Source organism: Urocitellus parryii, chromosome 7 (assembly GCF_045843805.1).
Source record: "Urocitellus parryii isolate mUroPar1 chromosome 7, mUroPar1.hap1, whole genome shotgun sequence".
NCBI lineage: Eukaryota > Metazoa > Chordata > Mammalia > Rodentia > Sciuridae > Urocitellus > Urocitellus parryii.
The window spans coordinates 164,559,876-164,576,035 of record NC_135537.1 but is presented as its reverse complement, the minus strand read 5'-3'; the positions used below and the strand labels follow the sequence as shown (position 1 = coordinate 164,576,035).

General features: G+C 48.9%; 2 protein-coding genes across 2 annotated transcripts; both read right to left on the bottom strand.

The window, feature by feature from the left end:
* Positions 1-428: 428 nt before the first annotated feature.
* On the bottom strand, positions 429-8,082 carry Aoc3 (amine oxidase copper containing 3). The gene is made up of 4 exons (XM_026386861.2): positions 5,870-8,082; positions 3,466-3,751; positions 2,941-3,070; positions 429-2,228 (listed from the first exon to the last, which is right to left on the bottom strand). The coding sequence occupies exons 1-4, from the start codon at positions 7,467-7,469 to the stop codon at positions 1,953-1,955; spliced, it is 2,292 nt and encodes a 763-aa protein (XP_026242646.2). The 5' UTR covers positions 7,470-8,082; the 3' UTR covers positions 429-1,952.
* A 117-nt stretch (positions 8,083-8,199) lies between these two features.
* Aoc2 (amine oxidase copper containing 2) lies at positions 8,200-16,062 on the bottom strand. Its single transcript, XM_026386742.2, has 4 exons — positions 11,720-16,062; positions 9,392-9,677; positions 9,054-9,183; positions 8,200-8,768 (listed from the first exon to the last, which is right to left on the bottom strand). Exons 1-4 carry the CDS (start codon positions 13,305-13,307, stop codon positions 8,502-8,504), a joined length of 2,271 nt encoding a protein of 756 aa, XP_026242527.1. The 5' UTR covers positions 13,308-16,062; the 3' UTR covers positions 8,200-8,501.
* Between the last annotated feature and the right edge of the window lie 98 nt (positions 16,063-16,160).

Here is a 16,160-nt window from a genome sequence, read left to right as displayed (position 1 = left end):
CAGCTCCCAGAACATGATCTCCCTCTGGTCAGAAGCTGAGTAGCATTCAAAACTGTTTCTTGCACTTTATCTCCTGACCTTTGGCTTCCAGCAAACAGAAGTCCCCCTACCCTATTCCTTCTCATTGCCCTCTCCTCTCAAAGGCAGATGGAGAAGGGTGGGTAGTTGACTGAAAATTAAAATTTGGGCAAAGAAAGTACTAGATGCCATACTCACTTCTCTGATTCTCAAACACTTGAAAATTGGGCCTACCCCTTCATTTTATTCTCCCCCTGACCACCTATCTCTTCCCCAAAAGCCTGTCACTAAAGGTCATTTTCCATTTGAGCCAATTTACTTATTTTTCCGAGGTAATACAGTTACATGGTTTGAAATTCAAAATGTACAGAAAGGTATACAGTGCTAAGTCCCCTCCCAAGCCTGCCCCCTCCCCAGAGGTAATCAGTGTTACCCATTTCTCTTAAATATGCGTACATAAGCAAATATGTATTTATATTCTCATTCTTTCAAAAACAAACAGGAAGTGTACACTATACATATTCCTATGCCTTTCCTTTTTTACTTGAAGATTATTTATTATTAATACCTAAAGACACATGTTTTTTTTTAGCTGGATAGTATTGCACTGTAAGATTGCATCAAGTGCCAGGTAGGATGACACATGCCTGCAATCCCAGCTTCTGGGAGGCTGAGGCAGAAGGATCACAAGTTCAAAGCCAGCCTCAACACAATGAGACCCTGTCTCAAAATAAAAAATAAAGGGCTGGGGATGTGGCTCAGTGGTTAAGCACCCCTGGTACCAAAAAAAAAAAAAAAAAAAAAAAAACACACCTGCAAGTATTGTTTTGACCAATTACCTAGGGAGGAATGTTTCTATTGTTTCCAATCTCTTGATATTACTGTAACCATCCCAGGCCAAACCCCAGGAGGGACAAACAGATCCCTCCAGGTCAGGCTCCTCCCCATTAGAGTCCCCAGCTCATTTACATGTCTGCACATGATTGGACAGCCCTGGCCTGAGGGTGGAGTTCCCAGGGTTTCTTGCATCTTGGTCACACAACCCTGAGACAAGATGACCATTTTTCATTACCCAAAACCACCTGCAATGCTAGGTTGAGTTGCTGCTCACACTATGAACATTCTCATCAAGAGAGTACAGGGCCAGCAGATGAAATGGGCAGAGAGAACTTTCCAGAAACACATCCTGCTCCAGATCAGAAGTGGGGGCAACTCCTACTCCTGATATGTGACAGACAGGGATTATCCTCTTCAATGATTTGTCCCGTTGCATCTTTGAGACTTCCATAATCTCAGGACCAGAAGAGACTGTAGTTGAGAAATGAGGACTGGAAAACATGGGGGCTAGGATAGAGGGACAAGCACTCAGGACTTGAGGGGAAATTCCAGAACACAAAAGCAGGCAGGCACTCAAGAAGGAGGCAGTGGGTAAGAGGGGGTAAGGATGAGAGAAGGAAGGGACTTGGATAGAGGGAATGTGGGCAAAGGGTCCCTTCTAGTTCATCTGTGGACATGCAGGACTGATGGGCACCCTGCCCTGGGATCTCTAGGGAATTATTTCCATTGCAGAGTCCTTGGAAATCATCTAAATATTTGGAAATAAAAGATTTTTTTTAAAGAGACAAGCATTTGAAGAAAAGCATAGCTATTACTCCAGCCCCCTGGCTGGGTCATTCCTCCTCTCCCTAAGGTAGGAACTCAGCACAGCTGGGACCAACCAAGCCCAGTGTTCTTATGTCAGGCATCTCAGGATCAGAATGCTCCAGGAGGAGGAGGCAAAGGAGGACAGTGGAAGAGAGAGGACCTTGACAGAGACATCAGAGGTATAAGGAAGGAGAAGAGGGAAACAGGCTGCCCTGCCCAGTGTCCAGTTGCTGCCCCAGCCATCCTAACCTGACTCAGCCTCTGGTCAGATTGGCCATCCCAGGAACCAACTAGTTGTAAGAGAAGCCCCCATGGGAGAAGGCAGGGAGGTCAGGGGCACAGGCAGCAGCTTGGGACAGGCAAGCCAGGGGGTTGATCCCACAGTCCCCAGCATCCTGGTCCTCCCGGAAGTAGACGGAGTCAGCAGAGTAGAAGGAAGGGTCCTCATCAAAGAAGTTGTAGGGTCGGAGGAAGAAGCCCACTCCATTCCCCACAGTCACCGTGTTGGGAATATCCTCTGCATGTGGGATGTGCAGAAAACCAGCTGTCACCCAGGCCACCAAGTCCTATCAGGGGGAGAAGAAAGAGGATCATGAGGTCAGGCTTTTCTAGGGATATGCCCTGCCCACCCCAGTGGCCCTTCAGGGAAGGCTTCAGCTCACCAACCCATGGTTCTTGAACCTTTAAATATTTTCCCTTCTGACCCCAAAGTCAAAGCATGAAGAGTCAATTTCATAGTGTACTGTACCTGGCCTGCACCCTCCATCTCTGACGCTTCCTATCCCTCTGCCCTCTGCCTACCAACCCGAAGGCTACTTCAGCTGCTCTCCCCACCCCCATCTCTCTGAGGGTTCCCACATTACAACTCAAGCCAGAAGGATTGGATGAGGGAAGACAGGGCTTGAGAAGCAGAAGCAGGCTGCCATGGAGACTCTTTAATGGTCAAGGAAGGAATGGAAGAAGCTCAAAGTGCAGAGCTGTGGTCTTCTCTATTAATTTCCAGCCCTGCTTGAGTCTTGGGGCTTGAAAAGGACTCAGTCCATGAATTCAAGTGCTGTAGGGTTTGGAGGACAGGCCCTGCTCCTCACCCATCCGATGCATATGACTTCCCATCTCAGGAAGGTTCTCAAGAGAAAAGGATCAGGTCCACTAAAGTGCAGAAAGCAGGTGTCCGCTCCACCTGAGATCCCTTGGTTTTCAGGGACTCTCCCAAGAGAAGGTGAGACTCATCCTTGTACCTCCATCCCTCTGATATCCCGCCCCCCCAAGTCAGCTCACCTCTCCAGCAATGGTCTCATTGTTGATGAAATCATTGAAATCCACAGTGGGGGCCCAAGGGTCATTTTGATTAAAGATGCTGCTGCTACTGGGCTCCTCCTCCTTCCGCTGGGTCACAGCCAGATGGTACCTAGAGGGGGACTGCTCAGGACTTCATTGTCACTAACCCCATTCTGCTGCCTGATCATGATAAAAGGAATCTGGATGCTCAGACTTCAGCTTTTTCCTCCCATTCACATACCAACTCAGGACTGCGGAATTCCTGATGTCATCCTAGAGGGTTCCATCTTCCTGTTGGTCACCCTGCCATTTTACTGCATGGTCCCTCCCCCATCCAAAACAGGAATAAGTCTTCACTTCTCAGTTTTAGTCTTCCAAAGAGAAATGAGCCCCATTGGGCACACTGATAGCTAAGAAATGCTGAGATCTCATCTCATCGTGAGTACAGTCCCAACTGATACTAGTGTCCCTCCAATGCTTCCCTCCCACTCTCACCTCCTGCAGCCCTGACAGCCCACCACTCACCTCTCCCAACTGAAGGCTCTCTCCATGGAGCTGTTCTGGGGCAGTGGCTCCCCCGCAAAACTAAGTATCTGGATGCGGTAGCCTCGTGGGTGACCCCACTTGTTGCTGTGGTTGCTGGCCAGGTACAGGTAGCGGGGAGTGGCCCCTCCCAGGGGGAAAGCAGCCTGCTCCTCTGTTTCCAGCAGCTTTCGGGTCACCTGCATTCTCTGTACCTGGCGTTCAGGGTGCCAGGGCACAGTCATGGGGACAAAGGCCATGTCTTCAGCCCAGACCCAGTTCTCCAGTCCTGTGTGGGGTGGGTGAGGGTGGAAGGCTGATCATGTAGTTGCCCTGGTCCCCCTGGAGTCCTCCCCCACCTGGCTTCAGAGGGGGGTCAAAGAGCATCCCAGGACAGAGTGTGGCCCCTGCTTCCCTTCCCTCTGAGACAACCCCAACCTGCCAGTGGAAGATGTTGATCTCTAATTAAAATATTTTTTCAATATTTCATTCATTTTCCTTTCAGCATTCTTCTTATTATTATAAGTTGTAGATGAACACAATACCTTTATTTTATTTATTTATATGTGGTGCTGAGGATTGAACCCAGGGCTTCACACATCTAGGCAAATGCTTTACCACTGAGGTACCACTCCAGCCCCTTTCAACATTTTTTTTTTTTTTTTGGTACTGGGGATTGAACTCAGGGGCACTCAACCACTGAGCCACATCCCCAGAGCTATTCTGTATTTTATTTAGAGACAGGGTCTCACTGAATTGCTTAGTGCCTTGAAGTTTCTGAGGCTGGTTTTGAACTTGAGATCCTTCTGTCTCAGCCTCCCAACTGCTGGGATTACAAGCGTGCCTGGTCCTTTCAACATTCTTTAGCAGACAGGACTGTGCTTGCCCCTGGGGACAGAGATGAATGAAACACCATCCTAACCCTACTGTTGTACCAGGGGACAAAGACAGGAAATCACTGCCTACCCTATAATGGGAGAGGGGCACAGGTGAGCAGAGTCAGGGTTACAGGAATATAGGTGCAGGCAGGGATATGGCCCATCTGGGGCAAATTTTCTGCCTAGCCTGAAGGGATGTCACCAAAAGAAATGACATGGAGGGTCATTCTAGGCATGGACAAAGCCTAAGCCAAAATCAAGAAGACTAACTATAACCTGTTTGCTCAGGCACAGGGAGGATGTGGGTGTGGCTGTGGTCAAGCAGGGCAGGTTGGAGCTCCTCCAAGAGGGGATGACCCTCGTAGTTTTTTCTGTAGCTGATGTCCTGCAGGGGCTGGGTAAGTTGGGAGCTATGTAAATAGCAGGCTGGCACGGGTAGCCCTCTCAGCACAGAGTGGACCCTGGATCTGACAGCATCAAGAGTGGAGGCAGCAGAGAGAGGGCTGACATCTATAGGGGTCACCAGCGAGGGTTCTGAGATATTGCAGAGGCAGAGCAGGGGAAAAAAACAGTGATAATGAACTAAAGGAGGGAAGTGAAAAGACAAAGACAGAAATTTCAAGACATCATGTAGCCTTGACTGACCAACTTCAGGAAATTCCTGGAATTCTCCACACTATTCATTCTACCTCTCACAATTAAGTTAATTGTGGCCAGAATGAGTAATAGAAAATCAGGGAAGAGGAGGACACATCTCCCAGGAAATGTACAACCTAGGTTGTTCCATGATGGTCTCCTTGTGCCAGGGACTCAGCAGAATGCAAACAGATCCTCTAACATACCAGCACTATGGTCCAGACACAGAGAAATGAGCCGGAAAACCAAGAGCTGCCTCCCTGAAGTGGGGCCCACATAAGTGCATAGGAGATAATAGGGAACAGACCCTGGCTCCATCCTGACTTAGCCATTTCTCAAGATTTTCTTTTTTTTTTTTTTTTCTTTTACTGCAATACTGGGGGATTGAACCCAGGGCACTTTACCATTAAGCTGTATTACCAGCCCTTTTATTTTTTATTTTATTTTCAATAAATTTCATTTTATTAAACTACTGAGGGCCTTGTTGGCCTTGAAATTGGGATACTTCTGTTTCAGCCTTTGTGGCATACCCCACAGAGCTCAGATGTTTATTTTTTGAGACAGGATCTCTCTAAGGTGCTCTGGCTAGCCTCAAATTTGCTATCTTTCTACTTCAGTCCCCCATGTCTCTTGGATCATAGGCGTGCAGCATAGCACCCAGCTGATTCCCAAGATTTTCTAACGGGGTCACATGGAGGAAAGCTGGCAGTTGTGTTCCCAGACAGCAAGCTAAGATCCAAATAAAACTCAACAGCCAGCTTTCTCCCATACAGCCAGAAGGGAACCATGAAAATCAAAATTCTTTCTTTCCTGCATAACCTACAAAAAATCCCAAACAAATGGAACTCTTCAGTCCTTCTTGCACAATCCTTGTCCCCATGAAGATGTCTTACCTGCCACATCCAGATCCACCTTGAAGTGGGCACTGTGGGTGTGAACCGTGCCTAGCGTGTGTTCCCCAACTCGGTTCCCGTACTTTTGGGCAGCACCAAAGAGGAACGAAGAGCTGATGTAGCCTGTGGCATGGACTTTGACTTCTATGGCCCCGTTGGGATGGAAGATCATATCCCACACATAGTCATAGTTGAGTAAGGTAGAAACAGATCTGAAGACCAGCACTGTCTCCGCAAGGCCCCCAAAATAGTAGGAGTTGAAATCTGAGTGGTGTCGCCGCAGGGGGAGGCCCTGATTCTGTTCAAACACACAAAAGGCATCATGTATTGTCTTGGGGGTCTGGGACTCCAAAAGGAAGTGCCAGTCCACATATGTGGCCAGGTAGGGGCAGTCCACCCCTCGAGTCAAGGGTGTGGAGTACTTGCCAATGCCAAAGCTACCATCCATATAGCGGGTCAACATTGCAGCTGGGGAATTTCCACCATAGATGGCCACGGCCTCCTGGACGCTGACTTCATAGGCCACCCTCTCCCCTTGGAAACGGATGTCAAAGATCCTCGGGCCACTGAAAGCTCCAAGGCCAAAGGAGAAAGTCCACATTGAGGAGGCCACTTGATTCCCCTGGACACTGAAGCGGGGACCCTGGGGATGGAACTGCAGAGGGGGAGCCGGACCAGGGGGCACTGGGGACTTCAGGGACCAGGACCCACCTGTGCCATTGTCTGGGATTACCACCACATTCACCAGGCCAGCCTCAAATTGGTCCTCTAGCTGGGTCAGACTCTCATAGTAGCGGCCTTGATAGAATACCTTCTGGATGGTCCAGTGGGCAGGGTCCAGAGCCTTGTGGTCCACCAGCAGCTCCAACCCCACAGGGTGCAGGAAAAACCCAGCCCCTGAGAGGTTGTAGTAGAGGCCAAACCAGGTGGCCCGGTCCCCTGATTGTAGACCACGGGGGGCTGTGGTCATTGTCATCAAGTTTTTTCTCTGGATTTTGTAGAAGCAGCAGTGGTGAAGGAGTCCCTCAGCCTGGGGCAGTTCTCTGTTGAAGATCATCTGGTCTATGTCCAGGTATTCTCGGATCAGCACAGGGCGTCGGTGGTAGGGCAGGGGGCCCCCATGACGCTCCACAGTCACATCCCGCATGTAGGAGGGGTGAGGCAGTGGCCCCACCACCAGTTCACTCACATTGGGCTGGGGTTGTCCGCCAAAGAAGATGATGGCCAGCGCTTCTCGGGCAGGTGGTGGGCCCCCTCTGTCCAAGTGGGTCAAGGCTGCAGCCTTGGGGGGCAGCTGCAGCTCCACTGAGAAGACACAGTTGTCTGAGGGGCGAGCCTGGGCTGCATCCACCAGCCCTGGCCCCAGCTTCTGGGCCAGAAAACTCATCACAGCTGTCAGCTCCTCTGGGCTCAGGTCTGCAAACAGCTGGCTCTGGGCAGGGTGTGTCCAGGGCTGGGCACTTGGAGATACAGAGGGGCAATGGGAAAGTTGGCTAGGTTCAGTCCCATCTCCACCCCTGCCAGCTAGTAGGACACAAACCAAGGCAAAGATGGTGATGATGGCCAGAGCGAGGAGCACCAGGGTGGTCTTCTGGTTCATTGTCCCTTGAGATGGGGCAGGATTCTACCAGTGTGAATCTGTATATTCTCAGGCAAGCATGAGAGGGGCTCTCTTGGCTGCTGGACCAGGGGCTCCGGGACTCTGGCTGCAGTTCCTGGTAGTCAGCTGCTTAGGCTGAAGGCTGCAGAAGAGGAGGAGGCAGGCAGGGTGGGGCGGGGGGAGGGGCACACCAGAGTTGGGGGGGCGGTCTCAGCAGGCTGTAGCAATTTCCACAGACCTTACATGGCTTTGTTTTCCAGGCTCCAAATCAGACTCTGCTCTGTAGGTCAGGGTTGGAGTTGGGGAAAGCTGGGGCTGGCGGAAGGGGGAGAAAGAGAGCTTGTGCAGAAAAATCCACCACCAGCAAAGAGGTGGGTCTGCCCAGCAGTCCATGGGCCTCTCAGCCCGGTTTCTTCTATAAGCCCCACCTTCTCTGGGCCAGATGTTCTCTTTCCTGTAACTAGGAACTATTGTTCTCCTCCCAAGCAAACCCTTACCTCCAGCCTCCTCAGCTTCCCAAGCAGCATTCCTTGGCCAGGTCTACCCCCCCTTGCACTCTCTCCTCCATTGCTAATTTCATTGGCATGAGTCCTCAGTATTCCTTAGAGGACTCTACACACTTAAAAAGTCAAACAGAACAAACTCAAGTGAAATTCTTATAAGACTTTTTATTATCAATTACACATAACAACCATTCCTTTTTAATACACATGCATAAAGGAATGCCTGGTATGATGCAAACATCAGCTAATTCTGAGTGGTGGGATTTGTGGTGTTTTTGCTTGAATATTTCAAAATTGTTTTTATAAATTTGTCATTTACAAAATGAGCAGACAGTAAGAATTAACCAAAGTGACACATGGAGATTTTATAGCTTGGGAGGAGGATATTCCCTAAGGAGTACGGAGGGTAAAGAGTCTGAGGAGCAATGTGATAAAAACACAGGGAACTGAAGGGGGAATGGAGAAGGCAAGTGTCTCTCATCAGATGCTGCTCCCTACCCCTACCCCCTGTTTCCCCCTACTCTCAGATCTAGAAACCTTGATAAGAAAAAAGGGGAAGGTCTGGGACACAGGCTGCCAAGTTGGGGGTGCAGGCTACAGGGTTGATACTGCAGAGCCCAGCATCCTGGCCCCTCTCAAAGTAGACACTGCCAGGGGAGAAGATGGAGGGGTCTTCATCAAAGAAGTTATGAGGTTGGAGCAAGAAGCCAACTCTGTTCCCCAAAGTCACCGTATTGGGGACATCCTCAGCATGGGGAATGTGCAGGAAGCTGGCTGTAACCCAAGCCACCAGATCCTGCAGGAAAAAGGAAGAGCTGGAGGACTTTGGAGGCAAAACCCAAAGAACCACCCCTCAGTCACAACTCCCTCAGGCTGTTTTACACCTCTGCCCAGCAGCTGGAAAGTGGGCAGTGTCCCATGGCTAATCTCACCCTAGGAGGGATGACCCACGTTGGTCAACAGAAAACTCCTTGGCCCCCAAATCAGAAATGGAAACCATTCCCTATAACCTATGGCTAAAGGCTGGGCAGCCAAGATACAGGCATAGAGGAGCAGCCCTCCTGAACCTACAGCTACCAACCTCTCCTAAGAGGGTTTCGTTGTTGATGAAGTCAGCGAAGACAATTGAGGGTGTCCAGATGTCAGACTGGAAATAGATGCTGCTGCTCTGTGATTCCTTCTCCTTCCTCTGGGTCACCACAAGCTGGTATCTGACCAGGAATTGTCATAGGAAGGTGGTTTTGTAAAATATCAAGAGCCATTACTAGCCCACAAGTCCTTTGGATCACATTCTGAGAGTCCATTTCCCACCCCATTTCTACTTGTTTCTGAGGGCAGGTCCAGGGATAAATGGTAAGCCATGGGTAGTGAGTTAGGGCCAGTCCTTCCCTACCACCCACTGCCCAGGGCCCTCCTCACCTCCCCCAGCTGAGGGCCCTCTCCATGCTGCTCTCCAGGGGCATGTGTATGCCAGGGGGGCTGTGGATCTGGATTCGGTATCCACGCTGATGACCCCAGGCATTAGTCTGGTTGCTGGCCAGGTAAAGGTAGCGGGGAAGGGGGCTTCCCCAGGAAAATGCTGCCAAATCCTCCCTTCTCAGGACCTGCCGTGTCAGCTGTGGGCGCTGCAGCTGGTGCTCTGGGCTCCAGGGGACTGCAACAGGTTTAAACACCACGTCTTCTGCTACCACCCAGTTTTTCAGCCCTGTCAGGGTGAGGGAAGGGAAAGGAGTTCTATACCAAGTAAGGTAGTTTGGACAGGCCCATCTTCCCCACAATGCTAACTGCACTGGCCTGACATCGGAGAGTACCACCCTGTGCTAGCAGTGTTACCCCACCATCTTCTAACTTGCCATGTCCAGTAGGATAACCACTATTCTCATGTGGCTTTTTAAATTGAAAATTCAGTTCCTTGGATGCAGTGGCCACGTTTACATTGTTTGGTAGCCACATATGGCTAGCAGCTCTTGTATATAATGACAGCACAGATAACAAACATTTCCAGCATCGCAGAAAGATCCATTAGCTCACCAGTAGATCTTATACCAATATTTGCTTCTCTGATTCTTTCTGAATCTCTACCCTAGGCATAATCAAAGCAGTTTTGTTGCTATTTTTCCAATAAATGGAAAAGCACATGCAACTGGGTAGTAACATTCTTTTAACTATGAAAGGAATCTGTCTTGGAGAAACTAGTTAGGAAAACTCAATCCCCTTCCACAGTCCCAGATCTCCAAGCTCTGTGACTGCTTTCTACCAGCAAGGTAGGGAAAGCTTCCGATCATTTTCAAAATCAGCAGATTTGTAACTCTTTCTTTTTCCTTGCAGTACTAGGGATGGAATTTAGGGGCACTCTACCACACCAAGCTACATCCATGGCTCTTGTTATTTTGACAGTCTCACTCAGTTGCCCAGGCTAGCCTTGACTTGTGATCCTCCTGCCTCAGCCTCCCAAGTTACTTGGATTATAGACATGAGCCACCATGCCCGGCCAGATTTGTCTTTTGTTTGGGAGTGCCTTGGAATTCTATTGCACCCACAGCCTGCATTGCCCAATGCAGTATTTGATCACTCTCTCTTCAGGTTGAGACTGTTAGTTCCTTTAAATGTGACCTATGGAAGGTACCTGACAGTGAAGCACTCCACTGGGGCTAGCACCTCTGCCAGCTGCAGTTCTGTGCTGGCACCTAACTACCAACTTCTGGTCCCACAGCAGCAGCCTGGGCTGCACACACTAGCAACTCAACATTAACATTACCTGACTTGACTTCCAAAATTAGGCTCTTTAATGCCAAAAACACTGAAGTGAAACTTCCAATTGGAAAAGTCATAGTCCAATTATGTCAGAGTAATCTAGCTAATATGATTATTTCAGATGTGTTTTGGTTTGAGTTTTTCCTCCCACCACCCCTCCACAAACTCAAGCACAAGCCTGTATTGCATGCAGGGTACAGATTTTGTACTTAGGAGGCTAATGTTTCACAAGAAATACTTAGTTATACTGCATTATTCTTGAGCAGACACTTCCTGCCCCATCCTCCTTAATTTCCCCAACTATAAAATGAGGAGGGGCTGGTAGATATCTAATTTTCTTTCTGGGTCTAAGTCTGTGATTTGACAAGTTTGCTTTCTGTCCTTGAAAGATCTGTCAAGAGCAGCAAGTCTTCTTTAAGAATTCCTTTCTACACTTGCAGCAAGCCTATCACATATCTTGACTCATCTCTGGAAAGTTAGTTCATTGTGATGACAGGTATGGGGCAGCCCTCCCCACAAGGCCAGTTAGCACTGTGGAGAAACCCCTAGTATGAGACCCTGTCCTCCAAGCCCCAGGTTGCTTTCTGCCTATGCTCAACTCTGTCCTCCCCACCCCCACTCACTCTCAATATTACTGAGCAAGTAGCAAAGTGCATAACTCCAGCCCCATCCAAACTGACAGAGCTAATTCACTCTCCCAAGGTGTCACCCAAGGCTAAGGCAGCCAGACAGACATTACATTTAAACTAGTTTCACAACTGCTGCTGGTCCTGGAGGTTGGGGCTGGGTGGAAGAACCCTTTACACCTTTGGCCAGATACCCAGAAGCCCGGACGTAGACTAGCTGACTACACTCACAGTCCAGGTTCTCCCCTTCCATAATCACTGTGGAGTTGGCATAGTTGCCTTGCTGTTCAGAGACCTCAGCTTAACCTAAGGGATTCCCTCCCCTCCCCTAACCCCACCCCTCAATTTTCACACCCTGAATACTCACCTGCCACATCCAGGTCCAGCTTGAAGTGGAAGGCGTGCGTGTGCACCGCCCCCAGCACCCGTTCCCCTACTCGATTACCAAAGAGGAGGCTCTCTGCTCCTCCACTCAGGAAAGCTGTGTTGACATAGCCTGTGGCATGGACCCGCCCTTCAAGCGCCCCATTTGGGTGCAACACAAAGTCCCAAATGTAGTCATAGTTACCCACAGATGACACAGACCTGACCACAAGGGCTGAGCTGGCCAAACCACCATAGAAATGACTCTCAATGTAATTGTGGTGCCTTCGAAGAGGTAGTCCCTGAACCTCCTCAAATACACACACTGCCCCTGGGAGCAGCTGGACTGTCCCTTTGCCTGCTAATATGTGGATGTCCACCATTGTGGCTTGATAGGGGCAGTCCACACCCCGTACTAAGCCTCGGCTGTTAAGGCCAAGTCCATAGCTGCTATCCAAATATCGGGTCATCATTGTCTTGGGTGAGTCAGCACCGTAGACAGACAGGCACTCCTGGACACTGACTTCATAGGCCACTCGCTCACCCTTGAATCGAACATCAAAAATCCTTATGCCACTAAACACCCCATGGCCAAAGCTCAATGTCCAGAGGGGGGATACCACCAAGTTCCCTTGTACACTGTACTGAGAACCCTGGTGTGAGAAATGAAGTGGGGGAAGAGGGCCCAGGGTGATTCGGGACCTGAGGGATGAAGACCCATTTGGTGTGGGTAGAGGCACTCTAACCACTTCTAGCCGGCCAGCTTTAAACTCCCATTCTAATTGGCCCAAGTCTGCATAGTAGTGCCCAAGGTAGAAGACCTGCTGGACAGTCCAGCGGGCAGGGTCCAGGGCACTGTGATCCAACAGTATTTCCAGCCCCACAGGGTGAAGGAAAATACCAAGACCTGAGACATTATGATAGAGGGCAATCCAGGTAGCCCGGTCCCCTGAGCGCAAACCTCTAGGGGAGGAATGTAGAGGTGCCAAAGTGGAGCCATTGTAGTTCAGGACAGAAGCCAGGAAGACAGGTGCCTTGGGTAGTTCCACCTCTTTCAAATGCCTCCATGTCTGTACCAATTCAGATCTCAGCATGGGACGTCGGTGATAGGGCAGTGGACCACCATGACGTTCCACAGTCACATCCCGCATGTAGGAGGGGTGAGGCAGTGGCCCCACCACCAGTTCACTCACATTGGGCTGGGGTTGTCCGCCAAAGAAGATGATGGCCAGCGCTTCTCGGGCAGGTGATGGGCCCCCTCTGTCCAAGTGGGTCAAGGCTGCAGCCTTGGGGGGCAGCTGCAGCTCCACTGAGAAGACACAGTTGTCTGAGGAGCGAGCCTGGGCTGCATCCACCAGCCCTGGCCCCAGCTTCTGGGCCAGAAAACTCATCACAGCTGTCAGCTCCTCTGGGCTCAGGTCTGCAAACAGCTGGCTCTGGGCAGGGTATGTCCAGGGCTGGGCACTGGGATATACGGAGGGACAGCGAGGATGCTGGCTGGAACCACCTTGCCTGGTCAACAAGATGTAGGCCAGAGTGAAGATGGTAACAAGGGACAGCACCAGGAATACCAGAACCACCTTGAGCTTCATGGTAGATGCTGAAAACTAAAATCAGAATCCTGCTAGCAGCTCCTTCCAGTTCCTGACATCAAGTCAGTGTTTATATTCAGTAGGATGGATACGAATGGAGAAAACTCCACCCTGTGGGTTGGACAGGAAATGTCTAACCTGATTTGCATAATTTTGTTCCAATTTTCTGCCCTGTGGTTTGGCTTTTTCCTTGTCCCTGAACTCCTACTAGTAGCAGTCAGTATCAACCACTGATTCCCATCACTTAGACCAGTTGAAAATGCATCTGGGCTAATGATATGAAACTTCACCTTCCACCCAGAATAGGTCTGAGAAGAAAGCAAATCTCTGGTGCCTAATTCAGTTCTGCATATCACACATATAGGCAATTAAACCATTTTTTTTTTTAACTTTCTGCCAGGCACTAGACTGTACTATACCCCAGTAGCTCCAGGATATACTGCCCCTTTCAGCAGTAAGCACTCAGTTTTGCCTGTGACCTAATGGCAATCCCCTGATTTAGCCTCAGGCTTCTTCTATCTAATCAGTGAGAAAGGAGGACAGGTTGAGGGCCTGGCCTTTGTATTCAGATTCCAGCTTCCTAAGCTATGTGATCTTAGGGGAGAGACTTAAATTCTGAGTCCTCACCTATACAGAAGGCATACAGAAGGCATAAAACTACCCAATAGATTCTTGAAGATTAAATATGATCATGCACATCAAGTGCTTACCAACCCAACACAGGGTAGGTAGTCAAAAAACTGCTAGCTATTGGTACTAATCTGTGAAAGAGAACAGAGTAGATGTACTTTCATTGTTTAAGACCTTAAAACTCTTTACAGAAACAATGGGATCACTGGAAACCATAAAGCTACTTGCAAGATGAGGAAACTTTATTTCAGAGGGAAATAAGAGTCCTAAGCAGCCCTCCAAGTAATTTTAAAACCAAGACCAGAATCTCCTCAACAATTTAAGACATTATTCAGAGAGGAGAATTAATATAAGGTAAAGAAAAAGTCTGACTGAGAAGGATATTCCTTGACCACATCATTCCCCACATGGAACTATAGCAGCCTCTACTGGCAGCTCATGGGAAGGAAGGAACTGGGATCTTGTGCAGGTAGGACAAAAGGCAGCTAAGGTTTGGGAAGAGCTAACTTTCACATAATTTCAAAATGAACACAAAAGAAGGACCCACCCGTCCCTCTTGGTGGGCATGTCTCAGTCTTTCCACTAACCTAGAAAAAGAGGCAGCTCAGTTGGCAAAAGGACACACAATAGCATGGCTGGAGGTGTCTGTGGAGGAAGGTGTCTGAATATGCATGCATGAACCAGTATGTCCCTTGCCACTAGAGCATGGCACCAGGGTCTCCAGCTTTAGAAAGAGGTCAAAGTACCTGTATTTTTAATAATTTCTTGACATGGTAAAAGAATTTTACATTACAATCCAAGGGTAGTAAGGTGAGGAGGCAGCAGAACAATTGAACAAAAAGGGAAACTGAGAAACACATAGTGGGAGGAGGGAAGGGTTTTAGTTGGAAAGGATGCGGGGGTACAGGTAGGTAAGGGCACTGCCCAACTAAAATGCAATTGGTTTGTTACTGAACACTATTCATGGGAAGACAGCATCCCGGCTCCTTTTCTACAGAATACTGGGAGTAAAAATGATGCATCCCAGATGGATATGATTGGGGTTGGAAGACAGAGACAGGGAAGAATAAAATTCAGAAATAGACACTGAGAGTCACTGGCAGACTGACACAGATATTAACTCTCATTAGCAGGAAAATAAAAGCTGGGGGAAAACGGGGGTTAACAAAAAAGCTGTAACAATAAATGATATCTCTGGAAGGTTCAAGAGAGGCAACTGACTCTTCTATGGTTTTGACTTGCCTGGCATATTCCCACACGCACACATATATACATCATATGTATGTGCACACACACACACACACATATACACACAAATGGCTGCTTTCCCCAGAAGCACAATACTATAAATAAGAGAAATATTTCCCAAAGGAGCAGCAGCGTCTAGACCTCACAGTTGCAGACACCCCACCCCAATGTACAACTGGTCTGGGAAAAGGCAATCAGGAGTCAAAGGACCAGCCATTTCATAACACCAGAAGGACCAAGTCAGAGAGCAGGCCTAACCCAGCCCTTTGATCTCCACTCTCAGTTCTCCTCCAACTCACCCTGGGCACCAAGCAGCAACAATATCAGGAGGGAGGATGGCTCCAGGACTTTTCCCTGGGTATATGACAACTAAGACAACTATCACCTCCTGAAAGGGGTATGTGTGAAAGGGACTACAGAGGAAGAAGAAGGTATGCAAGGTATTGGAGTAAGAAGTTGTGTGTGCAAATCCATATGTGTGTGTACAACACGCATATACATGTGTATGTGAAACCCCCAGTTATAAAACATCTGAGGGTGTTAAGGATATTGAAGGCCTAAGATGTTGTTTGTCACGATTAGGTTCAAGGTGGGATGTGAATAAAAGGGAAATAAGTTATCACCAGGGCAACTGTGGCAGGGAGAATTCAATGTCCCACAGATGCAAGACACACCATCTAGCCTTACAACAGGAAGAGAGGAGATGGTTCCCCCCCACACACACACTTCAGTTCCTAAAAACCACCTAGCATTCTCCCTATAGTTCCCTCAGCTTCTAACCAATCAATCAAAAGGAAGAGAACACAAAGTCTGACAAGCAGAGTGCGAAAGGGGAGAGAGAAAACACAAGTGTTCTTGTGCCAATATCCTGTAAGCACAAACCTGGGAGTTCTCCAGAAATTAGGACAAGCTGGGTGTAGGGTACTAAGGAAGGACAGAAGAGTTCCTGAGGCCTGAAAAAAGAGGTAAACACAT